Source organism: Diuraphis noxia, unplaced genomic scaffold (genome assembly GCF_037042655.1).
Source record: "Diuraphis noxia isolate RWA-SAM2 unplaced genomic scaffold, SU_Dnox_SAM2 contig0005, whole genome shotgun sequence".
Classification (NCBI taxonomy): Eukaryota; Metazoa; Arthropoda; class Insecta; order Hemiptera; family Aphididae; genus Diuraphis; species Diuraphis noxia.
In genome coordinates, this window is record NW_028301715.1 from 13,357,641 (window position 1) to 13,379,647 (window position 22,007).

Sequence of the window (22,007 nt, forward strand, 5' to 3'; positions counted from 1 at the left end):
TACATGTAAATCAGTCCTATCACAAGAATAATAAATATTAAATTAATTCCCTAGTATCATTTTAATTTTTCAAAATTGTTTGGTTGTTTTTTTTTTTTGTTAATGCCATCGTACATTGGCTAATGGAAATAAATAAGAAATATCTACTCACATATTTTGTTTGTTTATTGTGTTACAGAAGAAGATATTGATGAGTTCAATATACACGTATCAAGATACAGACCAGAAGAGTTGACAAAACTAACAAAAACCACCAAGTTCAATAAAAAAGAAATTCAACTAATTTATAGAGGGTTTAAACAGGTATGTTCCAAATAAACTATTAAAAGCAGTTTGATATTTTTATCAGTAGGTAAGTACTTGAAGCCAATATTAAAAAAAAAAATGTATTTTAATATCTCAATTATTAGAAGTAGATGACAAACAATGGAAAACATTTTTCTTACGTCATTTCATTTTCTTAAGACAATGATTAATAGCTGAATAATGCCAGGTTTGGAGATAAAAGCATAAAGCCCGTTGCATTAATTAAGTTACTCATCTTTATAATAATAAAGAGTGTTTTTGATTACTTAAAAACTATAATTGTTTTTATAGGCGTACAAAAATGTGCAACCCTATTAAGTTCGATTAAATTTATTTGTTAATTTTAAATTGGAAAAAAATATGTATAAATTTGCTTTTATATAATTTAAAAATTATTTATACACACTAATTCATATTATAAAGATATCTGTTTAAAATTATAATATCTTATTTTATTCCTAACATAACTCTTTGTTTTATGCTGTATTTTATGGATTTTTAAATTGTTACAAAAGAATTTAAAAAATGACTTCTAAGCTACGTGTGTGTCAAATTCAATTTTCAATTGAAAAGTTCCCACATGAAACTTTATGAGTTTTTTAACTGCTAAAAATTGTATTTTCCAAAATAAACTGAACAAAAAATCATGAGTACAGTACCTACCTATTATAGATAATTGAAAACCGATAACGTGATTTATCCGTAATTTAATATTTCTTTAATTTATAATATAATATATTTTGATTCTTTAATTTTGAATGTAAAAAGAAAATCAGAATGATTGGTGTTTATAAAGGATTATCTAAGTTTAAATAAGCCTCTAGTGAGAGATTTGATTTTCATGAACTTTTTAATTTTTAGAACAATATTGGCAGATGTTTCTGCAAATATTTATACTTTAATAAAACAAAACGATACACATTACATCAATACATTTATGAGTATTGACACAATTTGACACAATTGACACAATGTTGAATACTAAAGTTGTGCAAATTATAATGAAATTATTGAAATTATTAAAATCTTAATTCTAAACTATGGTTGGTTTTTTTAATTTTTAGTAAATGCATTTCTTTAATTTGAAATTAATATGTATGTTTTATTTTAGGAGTGCCCTACTGGTATGGTAGATGAAGATTCATTCAAACACATATTTTCACAGTTTTTTCCTCAAGGTGGTTAGTAAATAAATTAATGTATATTTAAAAAAAAATATATTTTAGTAATTTTTTTTTACGATACAATATATTTACAAGCATGTATAAGTGAGCGTTTAATAACAGATAATGATTGTAAGGAGAAAATAGAACATTTATAAATATATGACGTTTATTGTATGGACAATGAATAATATTTTATTTAAATACAATTTAGATCATTTTTTCACAGAAGCTCCATATAAATGTATCTAAAAACTTAAATTTCTACGCTTTACATATTTATTATTTAAACAAACTATATAATTGACCCTAAATAAATATAACATATTAAATCACATTAAATTCCATCAGGAATCTATTGATCTGATATTTAAATCACTTATACATACATTATATATTCACATTAATTATCATACAATTGAGTAGATGATATTTAACATCGGAATTTTAAATTGTACGTTAACCCATTTTTCAGATCATAAGTAGACAAAAAAGTGCATTAGATTTACAATTAAATTGTGTGATTTTATTTTGAACTTTGATATTTGAATCAATCGTCAACTGTATGATATGCTCTTATGTATTTAATACTATTTAAAATACCTATATTTTCCAAACTGATTAAGTTGAGATTATTTATGTACAACGTTTGTTCTAGATGCCTCACAATATGCCCAATATGTGTTCAATACAATCAAGAGAAATCAAACTGGAAAAATTAGCTTCGAGGTAATTACATTTTGATTATAAAGTTTAAGCTGTAAAATAAAATTGATTTATAGTATTAATATCTGATTGGCACACAAATTTAATGTGTATATTACAAAAATCATTAATCTGAATATCGATAAAGAATTATGAGTTAGATATGAATTGGGGCACTTTCTGAACAAAATACATTTTATTAGGTACCAGATGTATGCACTAATTAATCAACAACATTAAAAGTAATGATCACTAAATGAGAATGCAATTAAAATCTATGCTAAATAAAACATAATATTTTTTTATTATGCTACAGTAATAATACAAAGTGTACTTATTATACTTGTTGCACATGTTGCATCTGCATCACACTAATTCTTTACTTTTTTTTAGGTTTTATACTATGTGCTTTTGATGGTTATTTTTATAGGGTGATTGCGTGTAATTTATACAATATAACATTTTATATTTCCTGAATTATTATAATATATAATTTGTTAGCGTAATTCAGCAAATAGCTATTATTAATATAATACGAGTACTTATAAATCTGTACATTTGTTATTCAACATTTCCTTTACTAAAAAACTGAATTTCGAGTTGAGTTTAATTTTTAAAATTAAAATATTAAAAAAAATAAATATTTTTAGTATAAATTCGATTACCTACTCTCTTTCACTCCCTCTATCACTAACACACACAATAGAACTTTTGCATCCTCTATAAAGTTGAAATCTTTGATCATTTATTCTATGATACAAATCATTTTTATGTGCGTGTATTTTTATTCTTGACGGTTTTCTTTTTAAATTTATATTGTCGATCAAAAGGTCAAAAGAAAAACTTTTAATTCATCTCAGAAAGGACGAACCTGTAATAACCTGTAAATACCTATAGTTTCTTATCAATGATTTTCAACCATTTTGATGAGAAAACCTTTTTAATATTCGTTTTCAATTGTATAGTGTAAACGTGGACCCTTGGCATATCTTTGAAAAACTGTTGTCAAGTTATGAAATAGTTTCAAGATAAACTAAAAATAGCTATTTAAGAAGACAGTTATGTATTATATTATTTATTATAAAAATTAATAAATTGTGGTATAATATATAAAAAATATTTATGAAAATAAAAATAATAAAACGTAAAGTTGGGTAAATACTAATAATTGTAAACAATCGGGACAATGTAAAATGCAATTTTATAATAGTAAAAATAACAACTGATCATTGATGTTGAGTATTTTATTATTTTAATCTTCTAATACTTTCACAGTTATCATAAATTAATTAAAACACTATAATTTTATTTTTTCTAACATTGTATTTACATTTTCTCCATTTCCTCCATTTTGATTTTTTTTTTCATTGCCTCACTTCACTTATAATAACGTATCATTCATCAAAACCCATATTAAAAATGTATAATGTAATTTTATGCTTCAAATATAACTGATTACCTACAATTTTTTATTTTTATTTTGAACTAATAAATTAACGGCATTTAAATAATAATTCTTGCAAGCCGTAAGTGATATTAACCATTGCATATAATTTAATTACAACTAATGGTAATTGGTACGGTGTACGATTACATTTAGTTTAATTTATATTTCTTTATACCTACTGAGATTTATACGGTCGTCAACTTACACAGCTCTATACAAAAATACAGTTTATATCACAATTTTATGTGTGCTACCAGAGTACTCAATAATAACCTAAAGGAATTTCAATTTATTTTTACGAAATTTTTTTAATAAATAACTATTGTCTAGATTTTATACCTACTCTCTCGAAAGCTTGGAATTCCATCGAGGTCGAATACCTATAAACATTTTAATACTGCAGTCAATAAATATAATAAAAATGCAATTTAATGTTGTTATTATACGTAGGTAGGTTGTTAATTTATATTTTTAATGGTTTGAATATTCTGAATTATTTAAAATTCTTACATTCTATATTTGAATGATGAATAAATTGTCTATAATTGTAATTTTGGTAATAATCGTAGGAATAAAACACGAATCGTGTTTCGTCTTTATAAAAAAGAATAACTTCAATTAAAAATTTAATAAAATTACTAAAATAAAAATTGATTCCTTAAGAAATATTTATCTAAAAATGTAATATATAATAATATATTATAGGTATTGAGTATGAAAAATTAATAATTCTTTAAATAATTAAGTGTACCTATAATATATTTTACAAAAATATACTTAATATTTACACGATTTGTTTGATCTAAAATGTGAATATTAAATAATATGTACTGCACTTCTTTATTTTTAATATAAATAAAGCGTTAACTAATTTAAATAAACGTAGTGTAAGATTATATGATTAATACCAAATATAATCTGCTTGAATAATTTGTTTACTTTTATTTTGAACAACTGCACCTCATTAAAAACTTTTTTTTGGTCATGAAATTTAATTAATTAAGGAAATCTAACTACCACTAAAACCATCTGTTATCTAATAAATTACAATAATAACGTTAAAATCTTGACAGATTTTTTTTAGTTAAAATTAAAAATGCTCTAAATTGATTTGTCTAGCATTATATAAAATTACAGACAATTATTGTTAATTTTACAGAATATTATTTGTTACTAACTGAATTTAAATAATAATAATATTAATAGTTTCATCAATTTATTGATATATATTACATTAACTAATTTTGTTTTTGTAATAAATACCTATATAAAATTATGATCATATTTTATTATTATTATTATTTTTTATATGTAGGTATATTGTATGTAAACTTAATACATTGAATTTATGCGATACATGACAGTTATTTTTAAAGTATGATTTACCATAATATATGTACATAATATATAGTTTATAATTAATAACCATGATATATGAGTCGAAAATATGACGTTTATAGTATGTACCTGAGTGAGTTAAAAGGTAACTTTTTTTACTGACGAGATTAAATATTTAACACGAAGTATGCATTTGTATCCGTTTTACAAATGTATAAAACATGTCCTTTTAAAGAGTATCTATTTGACATAAAATTTAAAAAAAGTTCCATTCCTAATCTCGATATTTTAAACCAATAGCTATTACTTACACAGAAATATTTTCAGTTTGTGGTTATTTATCATTGAACTAAAAATTATTAGGACTATTATATCCTATACTGGGTTTAGCGAAGCGAATAAATGGCCAATAGCTGGTCTCTGTAGTCTGTATATCCTGTCACGGCTTAGTTAAATAATGAATTTAATAACTAAAATCAATAAACATAGTACAAGAACCCACATATTGAATGAACCCACTAATGGATAGTCATTGAATGTGAAATGGATTTCAATGTTTTCACTATGCAATACTTGTATACTTTTATTTGATTTGTTATATTTAATAAAATATGTAGGCAGATTATATTAAGACGTACATGAACAGCGATCGTTTAAGTAATAACTTTTTTTTTAAATATATCGTTACTATTATTATTAGAGGGAACCCGCGTCAACATAGGCTATTGGGTGTGGGGTGGATACTATTAAGGGTTGTTTTTGTATATTTATGTTTGTAGGTATTTAAGTCGGTAGGGGGTTGTAACACGTATTTGTGTATGTGTGGCAAGGATATGTTGCTGAAAATCCCGGGTGGTCACCCATCCGGGAGGTGGCTACTGATGGAGCGTACCACCGCACCGGTCGATAACCTATAACCAAACTGGTAAGGTGCTCACTAAGTCACAAAAATATATTGATAATCATGGCGCAATATCACTATAAACTGTACACGAGCTTCAATTCAAAATAAGTTTTTTCATTAATAATAAAACACCACCGCTCGTGTTGATAGTATTTTATCGCTAGTTTAATAATTATTGCAGCCCATTAAGTAACGCCCAGTTTCGGACCTATAGTTATATCAGCTATTCTAATCAATGCGTGGAATCTGCGTGACTAAAAAGTAAAATCCGACACGAGTGATTAAGCTCTATAGTATAATAATTGTATATATTTATAGTATATTAGAGTGAAGTGTGTTGAGTTAATAAACAGTAAGTCTGTTTTAATCGTCTGACGTGCATTATACTATATCGTGATTGACGTTTACTCCACAATATTAATGTGTACATTTTTTTTTCTTTATTATTATATACACAATCTGTACCTCGTGGGTACAGAGTATTAGCTAAGATAAATAAAAATAATGTGTAAAATTACATTTATTTTTATTTTATTAACACATCATTTTTATTATAGGTTATTCGACAACCTATACATAGTTAGTAGGTACAATATAGGCCAAACAGTTAGAAAATGAATTTTTTTTTAAACGTATGTAGATACGATGGAATTACCGTCCATAGCGATGTTGTCTGAAGTGCTTCAGATAGTATAACAAAGTGTGTCGAAAAATAATTCTATTTTGATGGTATTATTTCGTTTATGCGTGGCATGATACATATATATTGTTACTGTTCAATGACTTTAATAATATTGTGTTACGCGTCGACATTATTTGCACGAAATTTAAATTATTCATCTTCTGTACAGTATATATAGGTACCTACCTACCTACATATAGATGCCCACATTTTTAATGATATAACCGATGATCCACATTCTTTTATTAAATGCCAGTCATGTATATATATAACGACGTTTAATGTGACTGCCGCGTATTGAAAAAGTTTTTATTTTTATTATGTACTCGTTACTGATTTTCAAAAGAGTATATAATATTATGTACCTACCCAGACCGCTTTAACGATTTATAGTGCTATATACGCCTTCCAGTGACAAAGCGTGTCCGTTAAACCGGAAAATAATCATTCATATTATATTATATATATTTGTTTTCCGGATGACTGTTTATGCGTTACAGCAGCCGCAGTAATACATCACATCAAACTTAATTCAATCGTAGACCATATAATCTTTGCTAACGAGATTTTAGAAAAATATGCATTGCAAATATTGTTCAATAATTAAAATTATAATAACAAATCAAATAATATACTGACAACGTGGAAATCATTTCATATATATATATATTATATTATTTTATTTAATACGAGATAAATGTACTATTTTTTTTTTTGTCATACCCATATCATAATGTGTGCCCATTATGGCACATTCTATAATATATCGTATCAATACTATAAACCTGCACATTATTGAAGATGCAAATAATAATAAAGATGAGACAAATCACATTGTAATATATTTTTTTGGAAATGTATAGGAAATATAGAGATGTAATGACATTTTAAAGTCTAGGCAGAACGTAGTAATACAAAGTATCTAAAATATTAATATTAAGCAATTATTGCTTTCCAATGTAACCTCATAAATTTGTAGTAGCCAATGGCCCTAGATGCCGAGGCTTTTATTAATAATAATAAAAAAATAAAGTATCTAAAATATAAAGGTTTATGCGTTTACCCAGATACATGTACAAAGACTTACTTATTATATATGTATAGATTAATCTGACAGATTTCATACAATTATACCTATATAGTTAAATATTGCATAACTTACAGTTAATATAATTACAAATTGTATCTATAATTAATATAATGCATACAATATCTTGTCATAGGATTTTTTGGCCATATTGTCCAAAGTTTCTCGAGGAAGTGTTCAAGAGAAACTCCATTGGATATTTGGATTGTATGATCTCAATAAAGACGGGGTTATAACAAAAAAAGAAATGCAGGACGTAGTACATTCCATTTACAGCATGCTAGGGAGACATACTGACCCACAAACAGATGATCAATCTGCAAAAGACCACGTTGACCGAATTTTTCATGTAAGTAGCCTATATAAATTATATAATTATTATTTAGGAAAAAGTTAAAATGTTGAAGAAAAAAAAATAATATTTTAATTCTTTATTATAATCATCAAATTTGCCCATTGTACATAATATATGTTGTATAGATTACTTATAAATATAATTTATAATATATAATAAATATAATTTTTAAAAAAAATTCTATATTACTCTATATTTAAGTCTTCGACTATTATACTTAAGTTGAATTTTTTAAATTTTAAAATTGTTTATCAGGTATTATAAAAAAAACAATAATTAATTATAACTTTCTTATCATGTTATAATTATTTTCTTATATATTAAGTAAATATACAATTTTCTACACGATTATGAATCATGACAAACGCTTATTTTAATTTTTTTTTTAAATTTTGATTCGGTCATCGTCTTTACTAATTGAAAAAATTAATATATTGCGAATCATGTTTTAATACATCGACCACTACTCAGACTGCAATACTCGTAAAATCCTAATTCATAAATTATAATAATAATCGTCATTCGGTATTATTTGTTCCAGTTAATTGACAAAAACAATGACGGTAACGTGACCTTGGACGAGTTGATCGAATGGTGCAGCCGGGACGAGGGAATACTCCAGTCGCTGGACACGTTGGACACAGTTTTGTGAAACGAGCCACGCTCGTCCGACGTGCGGGTGGGCACGAGAGACCGGGCGAGCCTGTTCAATTGGTAGACAGCCGAAACAAACTTAAATTATGTGGTGGCGAGAGAGAACAAAATTAAAAAACAAAAATACTAAACATAATACACAATAGTAAAAAATCAAAGGCCCCGCTAAGACGCCCACAGCAGTTATCATCGACCTCTTTTTGGCTTTTTGAGTGAAGGACGTCAGTGTAATTTTAAAATAAATTCTCGTTTCAATATTATGTGTCACTTATTATCACTACGCGTGTCCGTGATGTCCATTAAAATAATATTGATGAAATACCCAATGAGGCAATAAATGAGGGGAAAGGCAAAAGTCACAATATACCTTCGTATAATAAATGCCACCCACACCTTCACGATGCACTTAATTAATTGGTTGTAAGACCTCATTATATTATGCGTGAACTGCAGTTTGACAACAAAGTAAAAACTGCTTGCGACTTGCGAAGAGCGTTTTTGTTATTGTTTGTAAGTGGCGGACAGAGACAACAGAATATAATTTTGTCATACGCTGATGTAATTTTAACAGTGATTGCTGTGCGGCCGTCGCTCGTCGATCGGATATAATAATAATAATAATATTATGATGCACCCAAACCGGAAATAATCGTATTGTTCTGTATTAATATATAATGCCACACACCACCACCGGAAACGCGCCTATCTGTATACTCCATACCGTACCTAACCGTTATGGTCTACTATTATTGTTATATGGTTTTTTTATGCCTAAATACAACACGTAATTTTAATACAAAATATTATTATGTATTTTTATCGATTTATTGACGTTTAATAGAATTTGCTGGAATAATATTTAAAACATGAGATAAAAAAAAATTTTAAACATATTTCTTTCGCCGTAAAAAAGTAGTCATACAATATGATATTTATATCGTCATTGTGAAGTTACTATAATACTTAATATTATAATAATTCTGTTTGGTACAGGGTAATCTAAAAAAGTGTCCAATTGTTTTTCCTATTGGATACATCAATGTTTTCAAGTTATGAATAATTATAATAATATATTGAAATCAAGCGAATGATAATATTATATAGTAATTCCTAATCTTATGTTCTATATATTTATTAATTTGTTTCTATTGTATTTGTTGGTATTGTGTTATTATTATTGTTATATCCACTGACAATACTAATAACTGTAAAAAACAGTAATTTGTTCTTACACCGTTCGATATATATCTAGGTTCTAAAATTAGTAAATAAGCTAATAATTCATAATTCAAATGACTTACATTGATAAGTTTTAATTGTTTTTCTTATTCATAATTACTAATTCTTCTTTGATATATTTGAAAAATTTTACTTCAAGTTATGAAGATCAACAAAAAAAAGTACTGTTATACTAAATATTTCTTTATAGTTCATATTTCTTACCTATACCTATAAATTATAGGTACAATATAATTATTAATATTCATACATAAATTCACCAATCGATAAAAGTAAAATTTATAAAATTTTATATTTGTTATCGTTAATAGGGACATGACACACATATCAAAACCAAAACTCAAATAATGTGTATTTACAATAGATAAAAAAAAATACAATATAAAACAGTTGTGCAATTATTGGTTTTATTGTAATGTATGTATTCGTAAGAAACAAAAAATTACAGTTTGATTAAATAAAATTGAATTATTTTCTTTCAACAGTTAATCCATGTAATGCTGATATTACATTAGCGAAAATACGAAATGTCTTGTAATTATCTATAATATCAAAACTCTTATTGAAACCGAGCAAAATTAACAACAAAAACAAACAATTAAATTAATTTGCATTACGAGTGATTATAGTAATTAATGTCCGTTAATTTTGTTTTTATACGAATTAATTTATAAGAAAAAAAACGTTTAATGTCAAACTTAATTTATTGTTTACCTCGCCCAATCCCCATGTATAACTAAATGTCTATATTATAATGAGATATTAAAATGATTTTGTGTTCGTATATATATATTATTACTAAATACTAATTTCAAACGTAAAATTGAATATATTAAACTATTAAACATAATATTACGTTCTACTGATAAAGTCGTTTGTAAAATTAACTTATTAATGTTACAAATATGTAAAAAGTTGATGTAGACAACAACTTACTGTTGCTTGTTGGAACTCTGTATTTTACTCAATGAAAATAAGCTATATTGAAATTGATAATTGTCCAGTCACCTTTTATGATTTGTATACACTAGGTGTATTTAATCTAATTTACCTTTTGATATTATTTATGTATTGTATATTTATTCAACAAATTAAAACACAACTTAATTTTTAAATTTATTATTATATGAATTTATTGTATTATTATTATTATTATTATTAAAAATGCATATTATTGTACCTATGCCTTTTGAATATTATGTGATGTTGTACTATTATATTTCAATAAAATTCATTGTAATTTATTGTAAATAAAAATTCTTCCATTACAATTGGTAATTTTGATAACTATTTAAAATCATTATTATATTTTAATTATATTATAAAATGTCTATATTAATATCATTGTTTGAATATTTCACATTATAGAATTTATATTCAATGTTTATACCGACAGTCAAAATATTGCCATCTATAATTACCGATCCCCAGGCCCGTACTGGCTACCTTTAAGGGGCGCGGGAAAAATATATTTATAGGGCGCCAACTATAATTATAAATATACCACTTCAAAGGATCGGCGATCCCATTTGAAAAATTATCAATAATAGTCTATAAGACAAAGCGCTGACAATCCAAACATGTCACACTAGAATGCCCCAAGTTCACCAGCTCAAGACAAATTCTCGGAAACCCATCAACAACGCAACAAGCACTTGGCGAAGAGAACGCCAAAAACATATTATACAATTTTTTCAAAAACACAGGCTTAGCAAAACTAATTTAGAAAAATAACCAAATGTACATATATTCTATAAACTCCCTGTATTGTTAAACATAATGTATCCCCATAGTTTTAAGACCAATACTCTATTACCACTATTTTGTAATATTGTTACATGCTAATAACCACAGGAGTTGAAGCCTTATTAAAAAAAAAAAAAATAGTCTATTAGACAGAAGCTTGACCTGTAGGTATAGGACAGCGCTAAACATGACTATTTCGCCAACTCTTCTGAAAATCGTTATTAATAATAATAACAATGAATATAATTCAAAACTATTGAAAAGTAGGTACAACGTAGAATGTAATGAAGATTATTGATCAATTCCCCTTGAAAATTATATCATATTATATTATTAATTATTATTATTTTGGTAAATTGAATTAGTTTAAACTAACTTCAAAAATGTTTTCAATTAATCATCAGAAATTCGCAGTACCTATAAATATTTTATTGTTAGGAACATGCAGAGGGTTATTCGTTTATTTTAAACTTTGTCTGATATGTTAAATATTAGTTACTAACATAGTTATAAGGGTCTTAAGAAAAATATCATGACTTAATCTTTATTTTTTATACATTATTGAGTAACTACTATGGATATTATTATAATTTATAATCATATGGCTGGTAATTGTGGTAATGTGGTATCTATCTATATAAAATATTATAGCTGATGGACAATTAATATAGGTAGACACCTAGAATATTATTGAAAAAGAGCACTGAAAAATGAGTTTTACTATTGTGCCTCAACGGCGTACAATACTTAGCTACAAATTACAATTAGATTCCCAGAACTAGGAAGAACTTGTTTGCACGCAAAAATATGGTGTACAAGTAACCGCACTCGTTAACGCAATACTATTATATTATTATGTATTTATTCGTACCTATATACTTATTTTCCTGTGCTCCGTAATTATTTTTTAAACTGCAGTATAAGTACTAACTATTCATATTTACAAAAAATTGCATTACGTGTCAGAATTAATGTGTGTTTTGAAAAATAAACATACGTCAACGTACACGACTATTAACCTTCTGCAACTTGCTAGAAACTCGCGGCTTTAATTTTTTTTTTTTTTGTAAATACCCAATTTTAAATGTTTTTCTTCAATATAAAATTGCATGATGTTTATTTTATTCCTATAACCTTTTTTTGTTACTGATGACATTTTGATCAAAGTATAGGTTAAGTCGTTAAGTGTGACAAATGGCAATTAAAACTTGAAATAGTTTAACTACTTTTACTATAATACCTACAACTTATAAGGGTATGAGACTTTACCTAATTAATCAAATATGATATTAAATTAAATTGTATCATTAACTATTATACATTTATAAATTTATAATATGTTTTTAATTAAAATATTATCATGATGCGTCGACGTGGCGATAACTATTTGACCATATTATGTTGTATTTCCAATTTCCCATTCCCATGTGCTCGCAAATAATCTCTCGGCTGTTTATATTATAGGAACAACAAAGTTGATACTGAAAACGTTCCTACAATAAATATTTCCAAATTCTAAATAACTTGAAAATAATTGTATTACCACACTTTTTTATAAAAAGCTACTTTTATGAAACATAATAATAATTCATATTTTTTTTATTGATCTCGAAAAAAAAAACATCGACAGCAAAGGCATTTAGTTGAATATTTCATATTGTATAATATTAATTTATAATAGTTTATGACAACCTTTCAAAAATATTATTCACTAAAATGTTTACACACCTAGCTAGGTTGTTTTACTGTAAGATTTCTCAGAAATCGTAAGTCCTTGTTTTTACGTGAATGGGTTTTCCCTAAGGCATGCATGGGTCTAAGAGGGAAAACAAACATTGCGTTTACAACCTTTAAAAAAATTCTGTTTCGAGTTTAATCGTTTTTTGGAAGTGGTACTGTATACTATATTATTATATGGTTGTATGAGATGAACAGATTTCTACTAAAAATGTGTAATCCACCATCTCCCTATATTTTTTTTTTTTTTTTTTGAAACGGAATTTTGATCCATTAGGAAAATTTGATGGTAGTGGAAGAGAAAAAATGTTTATTTTTAATATCTCAAAAGAAAGAAGTAAATAGCCATTGGAACTCCGACTTGGTTATCTTCGTCGTTCATATTATTCTAAGCAACAAGTCAAAAACGGAATGAATAATACAATAAATATAATAAGTACCAAGTTGAATCGTTTCCAGTGAGGTTATAAAAGTTAAAAAAAGCTTAACGGCAACAAACACGTCACGAAAGTCGAGCAAGCCACAAGGCGACGACAATGACTTACTTCAATTATTATTATTATTAACGAGAACAACAAAGCACGGTAATAAGTTTGCGTGGCAAAATAAACATAAATCAATTAATATTTTATCGTTGTGAGTATTAAGTTGTTCGTGTTGCCATTGCCGGCTAGTACACAACCAACAACGGCAACAGCAAGTAACAACCATCCAAACAGGTACACATGAGACAAAGTCATTACGTCTTGGCTTCTGTGGTAGCGGCGAGGTTGCGTTTGTACTTTACCGCCATATTTAAAAGCAAAACGACACTAACTGTGCGCGCTATTGCATAGACGTTGTACAACTTGTACAGTTGTGTACACGGTCGGTCACTGAGCGTTACGTCAGCGGCAGTCACAGTGCCGCCACGCCGGAAGAACCGAAATGTCTCACGACGAGGCGGACAACGTACCTGTCCTCGCTTCGTGGAAATTCGCCGACGGCTTGCCGCTAAACGATTTCGGCCCTCACCTCCTACCATTCGTCCCCGCCATCGTTATAACCAACGGACGAAAACGCGGCCGGTTTGTCGTCGTCCACCGGTAATCAGTGCCGGCAACACGACGCGTCGATTTCGCCTGCACTGTAAAAAGTGGTGATACGAACATTTTTTTTAACCTTTCATTATTTACGTGAACTTTTTCGCTTTACGTATATTTTTTCCTGAAAAAAAAAATGGTGTATCTCGTTAGGCGTTAGTGAATCGTGTTTTGATTATTATTATTATTATTATTATTATTTTTTCGTTCGCTTGTTGTCTAAGTATCTTATTCGTACTTTATCCGCCGACAGTCTTACCGGCGTTCGGTGAATCGCCTACGTTTCAATTTGGTTTTTCCGAAACGGATAAAACGATACGCCCGTCCATTGTTTGTGCAACCGCTCCGAGACGAGTCGTCTGTTTCGTCAACAAACACTAAACAGTCTGTGAGTAAACCAACACTTTAAATACGTTTGCTATTGAAACACGTACGAAGTATTATTTTGTTATTAAAATTAAATTAAAAACCGATTTAATTAAGAGTTTAAAATGAGTGACGAGAGCAATCCTCGTACGCTATACGTTGGTAATTTAGACCCATCAGTCACCGAAGAGTTGCTATGTGCATTGTTCACTAATATTGGTCCAGTAAATGCATGCAAAGTAATACGTGAGCCAGGCAGTGATCCTTATGCATTTCTTGAATTCGACACTCATTCGGGCGCGGCTACAGCACTAGCCGCAATGAATGGTCGACTCTTCTTAGACAAAGAGATGAAAGTCAATTGGGCCACAACACCTGGCAATCAGCCTAAGCTTGACACAAGCAACCATTACCATATATTTGTTGGGGATCTAAGCCCTGAAATTGAAACACATACTTTAAAAGAAGCATTTGCTCCGTTTGGAGAGATTTCCAACTGTCGTATTGTACGTGACCCTCAGACTTTAAAATCTAAAGGATACGCTTTTGTATCATTTGTAAAAAAATCTGATGCTGAAAATGCTATAAACTCAATGAATGGTCAATGGCTGGGTAGTCGGAGCATCAGGACAAATTGGTCAACAAGAAAACCACCTCCACCTAGAACCCCTAACAAGTACAGTGGTTATCGACCAGTAACATTTGATGATGTCTATAATCAGTCCAGTCCAACAAATTGTACTGTATACTGTGGAGGTATTGTTGAAGGCTTGACAGAAGAACTAGTTGAACAGGTGTTTTCACGCTTTGGTACAATTGTTGAAATTCGAGCATTCCGAGATAAAGGTTATGCATTTGTTAAGTTTTCAACAAAAGAAGCGGCTACAACCGCCATTGAAGCTGTACACAATACAGAAATAAACGGACATCCCGTTAAATGTTTTTGGGGTAAAGAGTCGGGTGACCCAAACAGTGCAGCTAATCTAGCTGCGCAGGCCGCAGCAAGTACAGATACTACTGGTCAATACTCATATAATATGGCATATAATCAAGGAATGAATTACTGGTACCCCTATGCTCAAATGCAAGGCCAATATGTGCAGGGTATGCAAGCCAGCTATGGTGGTGCCGCTGCATACAGTCAATATACTGGATATCCATATCAGATGGCGAATGCCACTGCTTATCAAATGGGTAATGGAACAGGACAAGCTGCTAATGGACAACAGATGTCAACACCAGCCAATATGCAAGCTGGAGTTTACTCAATGCAGTACCAAAGTCAGTGACAACTGATAAAATAGATTTCTTTAAATGTTGAAATCTTATAAGTTTTCTCATTTGTGCTCTGTATATAAATCTAAAAAAATACTAAAATATTAGAAAACAGATGTATGAAAATAAAAATTATAAATTTAATTTAACCCGCTGTTCCATTATTTATAGCACATTTATGGCCCCATTGTAAGTTAAATTTTTTATATAATTTTGTCCCCCAGTCTAATAATTAATATATACCTATATATATATTTATATATATGTGCGTGTATATATTTTTTAATTTATATTTTATGTAAATCAATATCAATATTAAATATGTATATATGTATGTATATATATATTTATATATGTACATACATACATACATACATACATATGAATACTAGATTAGATTATTACAATACATTGTTAATTCCATCTAGTATAACTACAGTATGACATTTTATTAATAGGATGTTAGACATACATTATATTATATTATTTTAGATGTTATTTCTATTGTAAGGTTGTAAAAATTATGAAGAACCGAGTGCGTTCACCATTTCAGTTAACTCAACTGCGAATTTTGTATAATTATAATTATGCTATATACTATTCATGTATTTGTTGTGTTATCATAATACCTAGTTAAAAAATAACTTATAATAATAACCTAATGTTTAATTGGAATTAGGCGTCTGAGCTGAATATAAAACACTTTGTTGACATAAATTATATAAAATACAATGTATTCTTGTATTTTGTATACTGGTACAAACAATTAAAACTGATTATTCATAAAACATTTTGTAAGAAACTGTGACTTACAAATAAATTAAATATATAAAATAATTTTTTACAATACTATTATAGTTATTATATTGAATATTGTGTATTATTGACATATTTCATTAGGTGTCTGAGATTCATTTGTAGTTGTACTTTACATTATTGTGTGACCCCTAAAGGGCTGGAAAGATGTTTAAGTCTAATAAAAATATTTACTGTGTATTCATTATATATTAATAATAATCAATACACTATATCAATTATCACTGTCTTATATTCAAATCGTTTTTCAATAATATCCTTTTGCATATTTTTTGCAAGAAACAAAGTATTTTGACTCATAAATGCTTTCAGGATGGATAATATTTGTTTTTGCACTGAACAACGTCTGAAGAATAAAGAAATGCCATACAAGTGATTGGCTTTTATCAATGTTGGGTTCCATTAGGTACCTACGTTCAGTTTTTTCTTGTAGAGTATTATAGTATGTTGTATCCATTTTGTGATTATTGTCTGTTGTATTGAAAAAATAACATTTCACTATTTTTATTATATAAGTACATCGTTTAGTTTACAGACTACCATGTTTTGAAAAACCATTTGTTTTCAGAAAATGTATGGTTATTGGTCATTGAAGAACACATATTACAATGTTATTCTGAACATTTATTTCAATCGGAGTTTTACAAATTGGATATTACATACTATATTAGTCAGTGAAATTAATAATAATATTGTTTAAAACAAAATATTATGACATACTGAAGGGAAACAAATGTTTCAGAGTAAATGCCCTACTATTCACTCAAACTTCTGTGTGCACTAAGACAGAGTACTATATGGCTACTTAGTATAGGCTACTTTCTACTGGTGGAGGCATTTATTAAAGGTAATTGGTATATTTTTCTTTTTATTTAATTAGTATTCTGATTTGTATTTTGCTAATAAAACATTTGAAAGAATTTTTATGTTTTTTTCATAGAAAGTTATTTTCCAAAATACATTAAGTAATTTTATCTTTTGATCCTACATCTACTGGTCTGAAGCTTTCAATTAGACTCTGTCTGTGTTTTAACATATTTAATATAGGCTAACCTAGCCTGGCATATAGGATTTACTAGGTGTACCTAATATGATATTTAATCTTATTAATATTAGTTTAATTACCTGTTAGTTACTTATAATACTATACAAGGTTGCCCATACATTTAACAAAAAATTTAAATATAGAATAAGTTCTTTATTTAATATAGGTTATAATATTATATATCTATCTCAAGTAAAAAATGTTAAATGAATATAATCTGGTTATTCAATTTAACAGATTATACCTAGTCCGGATGAAGAAAGTTATAACCAAATTCAGAATTGGAAATTATCTAAATACATTGTAAGTACAGGTAAATTCGACATTATCTATGTATTAATGTTATAATGTTATTTTAAAAGTATAAGACTATGCTATTATTATATTATTTATGAATATTTAATTATTAAATTCTATATTTTCATATTATTTTGTGTGTTTAAAATGTGGTCTTGACTGAAATTTTGACATATTTTTATTTTTAATTAGGTATTTATTTAATTAATTATTATTTTTGTTTAAATTATTCAATTTAAAAATAAATAAACCTATACCTATTTATTTTATCATAATTATAACTATTAGAATAATATAAAAATTATTCCTATATGTATGTTAGTATTAAGTTATTTATACAATATCTTAAGAAAAATATTAATATTTAATACAAATCAAGCAATAAATAATTGACACTGATATATTTTTGTTTTAGCTGAATGTTTAAAAATGTATATACTTGTTCTTAATAAGTAATTTAAAAATTAAAATGGGTTATTAAATAATAATTGGTTTTTTTAATATATATGTAACATCTTATGTTATTGAACTGGTTCAATATTAAATGCTGACACTAAAGGATAGTGTTGTAATTATTAGTTAAAATTCCTAAACCTTATATTAATTTATTAATTAATTAATAAATATTAATATTAATTTATTAATTAATATTACATTATTACACATTTACACCATACTATAATTAGAGAAAAAAATGTTCAAATAGCCATCATAATATTACGGTTAAACATTGTGATACCAAAAAAAAAGTAAAAATTGTTTTGTATTACATTTGTCATTTGTGTAGCCTTTATTACTTTATTAATTATCAAATACTAAAAAAACAACGTATATCGAAAACATGAATATTTAGGATTCTGGATTATTTCTACAGTGAAATTATCATTATTTATTTATTTTAAAAGTAAATAAAATAATAAACTAACCTATAAAGAGGACGTCTCACGGAATCGTGTAGACATACTACTCTCAAGAGATAGCGTTGTTAGCCAAATACTATATACCCGCCGACGGTCGTCGCGACAGGCCGTAATTTTCTACGGGTTTTCTTATAAAACATAATAACGTGGTCAAAGAATACGGGTTACTGAGTGGTTTTATTGTAAAAACACCTACGAACAAAATTTATGAGGAAGTTAATATTTGGTTTCGTAAGAAGTGCGACTTTTTATGTCTAAAATTTCGTATAATATTTCATATTTATTCATGCCCGTGTTTTTACCTTTTTTGAGAGTTATTTTTAGGACTTAAAATTTAAAAATAAAAATCTAGTTTCTTACGGAACCAGATATGTGTTTCCTTTACAATTTGGTTCATAGGTGCTTTTACAATAAAACCATTCAGTAACCCATATTCTTTGAACGCACAAACGTGTTTTTAAAGGAAATTTTTTGAGTACTTATTTTGATGAGACGTTCTATCAGTATATAGAACTTTACTACTAATTCTAGTATAGACTAAAATCTTCAACAGTCAATTTACATATAATATAGATTTATATTAGGTAACTTAAAAAATAAAATATAATATAGTATATTAACTCCTAACCTATTGAATAATATTATTGTTTGTTTTTATTAAGTTAGAATATTTATAAATTGTATTATGATGTTGATGTGTATTGTACAACGTTCAACAATGAATTACCTCTTCAAAGTGTAACAAGAACACCTGACAAATGATATACCTAACTTTTTCCAATAAATATTTTTTATAATTTATTGACTTGTGTGGTATACATAATATAGTACCTAGTGTAATCATTTATTTGTTAATTTAAAATATTGTAAATCTAGTTTTTTGAAAACTTTTGGTTGTTAAAACATTTATATGTCAAGTGGTTTATTTTTATAATTTTTTTAAAGTAATTCATTAATTTGAAAAGAAATAATTTTATGAGAAATATTCAAGTACCTAGTATAAATTATACTACTTATCTATTATATTATATTATAATATGTATTAAAAAATTCTCGTGAAATATTTTTAAATGTTTTTTTTTCAACTGAATCAACTTTACATAAAAAATATGAAATATTTGAGTAAATGTAGCACAAGTTTCTGTAAATGAATCTAACACGAAAAAATATTGATTAGAACTAAAGTTATTTCATTTGTCAGGTTTCCCTATTACATTCTTTAATTAATACACTTTTTGCAGTGGTTTGTGAAAGGGAATATAACTGAAAAAGGACCATATAATTTCATTCCATTCCCCTAAAAATAACCCATAATAGTTGATTATTGTTACAATAACTTGTTAGAAAAATATAGATTCAAATTTCTCAATGACAAATTAAAATCAAACTGGTTGATTATAAAACTCAAATTATTAATTTATCAATTTATAAAGTAAAAATTAGAACTAGAGGTTATTAGTTAAGAATTGATGGTTATGTATTTGTGTTTTGTACTACAGTATTTTAAATTTATTATAGGTACATTTTTTATATGCCTACACATGTAGAAACTTAAGAGGACGCTACACCCGCAAGTGTTGTAATTTTACGCTCAGCATATCACGTTTAGCTCTGTTAGTTTAAAATTTAGAATGAATGATAGAGTGACCTCCTATAAAAAATTAAGGGTAACATTATTTTCGATGGCTTCTCGCAGGCTTTTTGTTATATTTTAATTTATGAGTATTTTAAGATATACAAAATACACAAAACTCGCTTTAAAATTACAATATAATAAAAGCCTGTGAGAAGTCCTCGAAAATAATGTTACCTTTAAGAGGTCAATTCACTCTAAATTTTAAATTAGTGGAGCTGCCGAGCTAAATGTTATCTAATGAGCGTAAATTTGGTATGCTATGCACTTGTAAAGTTGTAAGACGGAAGAGAACACATGGTGGTGTAGCGTCCTCTTAAGTACATAAAGTACATTAAATTATTAAAAGATTATAATTTGAAAACCAATATGTTTTAAACATAATATTATGATATTTATAAATGGTAATTTATTTTGTATCAATCTACATTTTTATGTTTTTCCTAAGTAATAACTATTATATTGTGTACTCATAATAGCCTATATATATTGTATTCATTCCAATAAATAAGAATGAAAATGATATAAATATTTAAATAACCTGTTGAAGCAGCAAAGTTTTCAATGGATCAACTGACAGAAATTGTATTTGAGGGTCTGAACAAACAGATTATGACATTTATAATATTTATGTCCCCTTAACCACCTGTCATATCATGTGCACCAAAAGACATGATACGCAATCAACACGAGTGTATGAAATATTTGTATCCAAGTGATAATGACAGGAAAAAAATCTAAAGGTCATACAACTAAACAACTTGGTAATCAGCCAGATTAGGGATAAGCTATCTCCAATCCGGGCTTGCCATTCGTCCCAGTTTGATCGGGACAGTCTGTTTTAACAGCATGTCACGGTTAATGGAAGCCGAGTGAAAATATTTTTAACATTGTATAATTTAATAACAAAACATGGAATAATATTGTACATAATATCATTATATTATGATTATCGCATTATGTTATCTAAATTTTATCGACACGGTTTCAGGTTTATTTTTCATTGTATCTCTATATATACGATTAGCCATTAGGTACCTATTTAGGTATATGGTATATATAAAATTAATATTATAAATACAATTATTGTCAGTGTCTTGTTACAACGGATATTTATTATTTCCGTATAATTATACTAACTATTACTAAAAAAAAAGTTATTTAATTATGTGATGTCCCGGTTTGGTGATTTTAAAATTTGACAGCTCTA

The 22,007-nt window shown here is 27.2% G+C and overlaps 2 protein-coding genes and 1 long non-coding RNA gene across 5 annotated transcripts in view; all 3 read left to right on the plus strand.

Moving 5' to 3' along the window:
• Positions 1–10,995, plus strand: part of LOC107163545 (A-type potassium channel modulatory protein KCNIP1-like) — a 414,281-nt gene extending 403,286 nt beyond the window's left edge. For 2 of the 3 annotated variants that reach the window (XM_089229331.1, XM_089229332.1), the window contains 5 exons: positions 179–303; positions 1,418–1,487; positions 2,128–2,198; positions 7,769–7,981; positions 8,529–10,995. In XM_089229331.1, the coding sequence (XP_089085457.1) occupies positions 179–303; positions 1,418–1,487; positions 2,128–2,198; positions 7,769–7,981; positions 8,529–8,639 (590 nt within the window). In that variant the 3' untranslated portion in view covers positions 8,640–10,995. The remainder of the gene's footprint in view (positions 1–178; positions 304–1,417; positions 1,488–2,127; positions 2,199–7,768; positions 7,982–8,528) is intronic. The other variant, XM_089229333.1, reaches the window with a different exon arrangement.
• A 3,190-nt stretch (positions 10,996–14,185) lies between these two features.
• LOC149054934 (uncharacterized) lies at positions 14,186–17,823 on the plus strand. Its single transcript, XR_016192082.1, has 2 exons — positions 14,186–14,833; positions 17,215–17,823. It is a non-coding gene; the product is annotated as an uncharacterized LOC149054934 (long non-coding RNA).
• Positions 14,831–17,134, plus strand: Rox8 (TIA1 cytotoxic granule associated RNA binding protein Rox8). Its single transcript, XM_015511027.2, has one exon. It carries the CDS (start codon positions 14,937–14,939, stop codon positions 16,098–16,100), a length of 1,164 nt encoding a protein of 387 aa, XP_015366513.1. The 5' UTR covers positions 14,831–14,936; the 3' UTR covers positions 16,101–17,134.
• Positions 17,824–22,007: the final 4,184 nt, after the last annotated feature.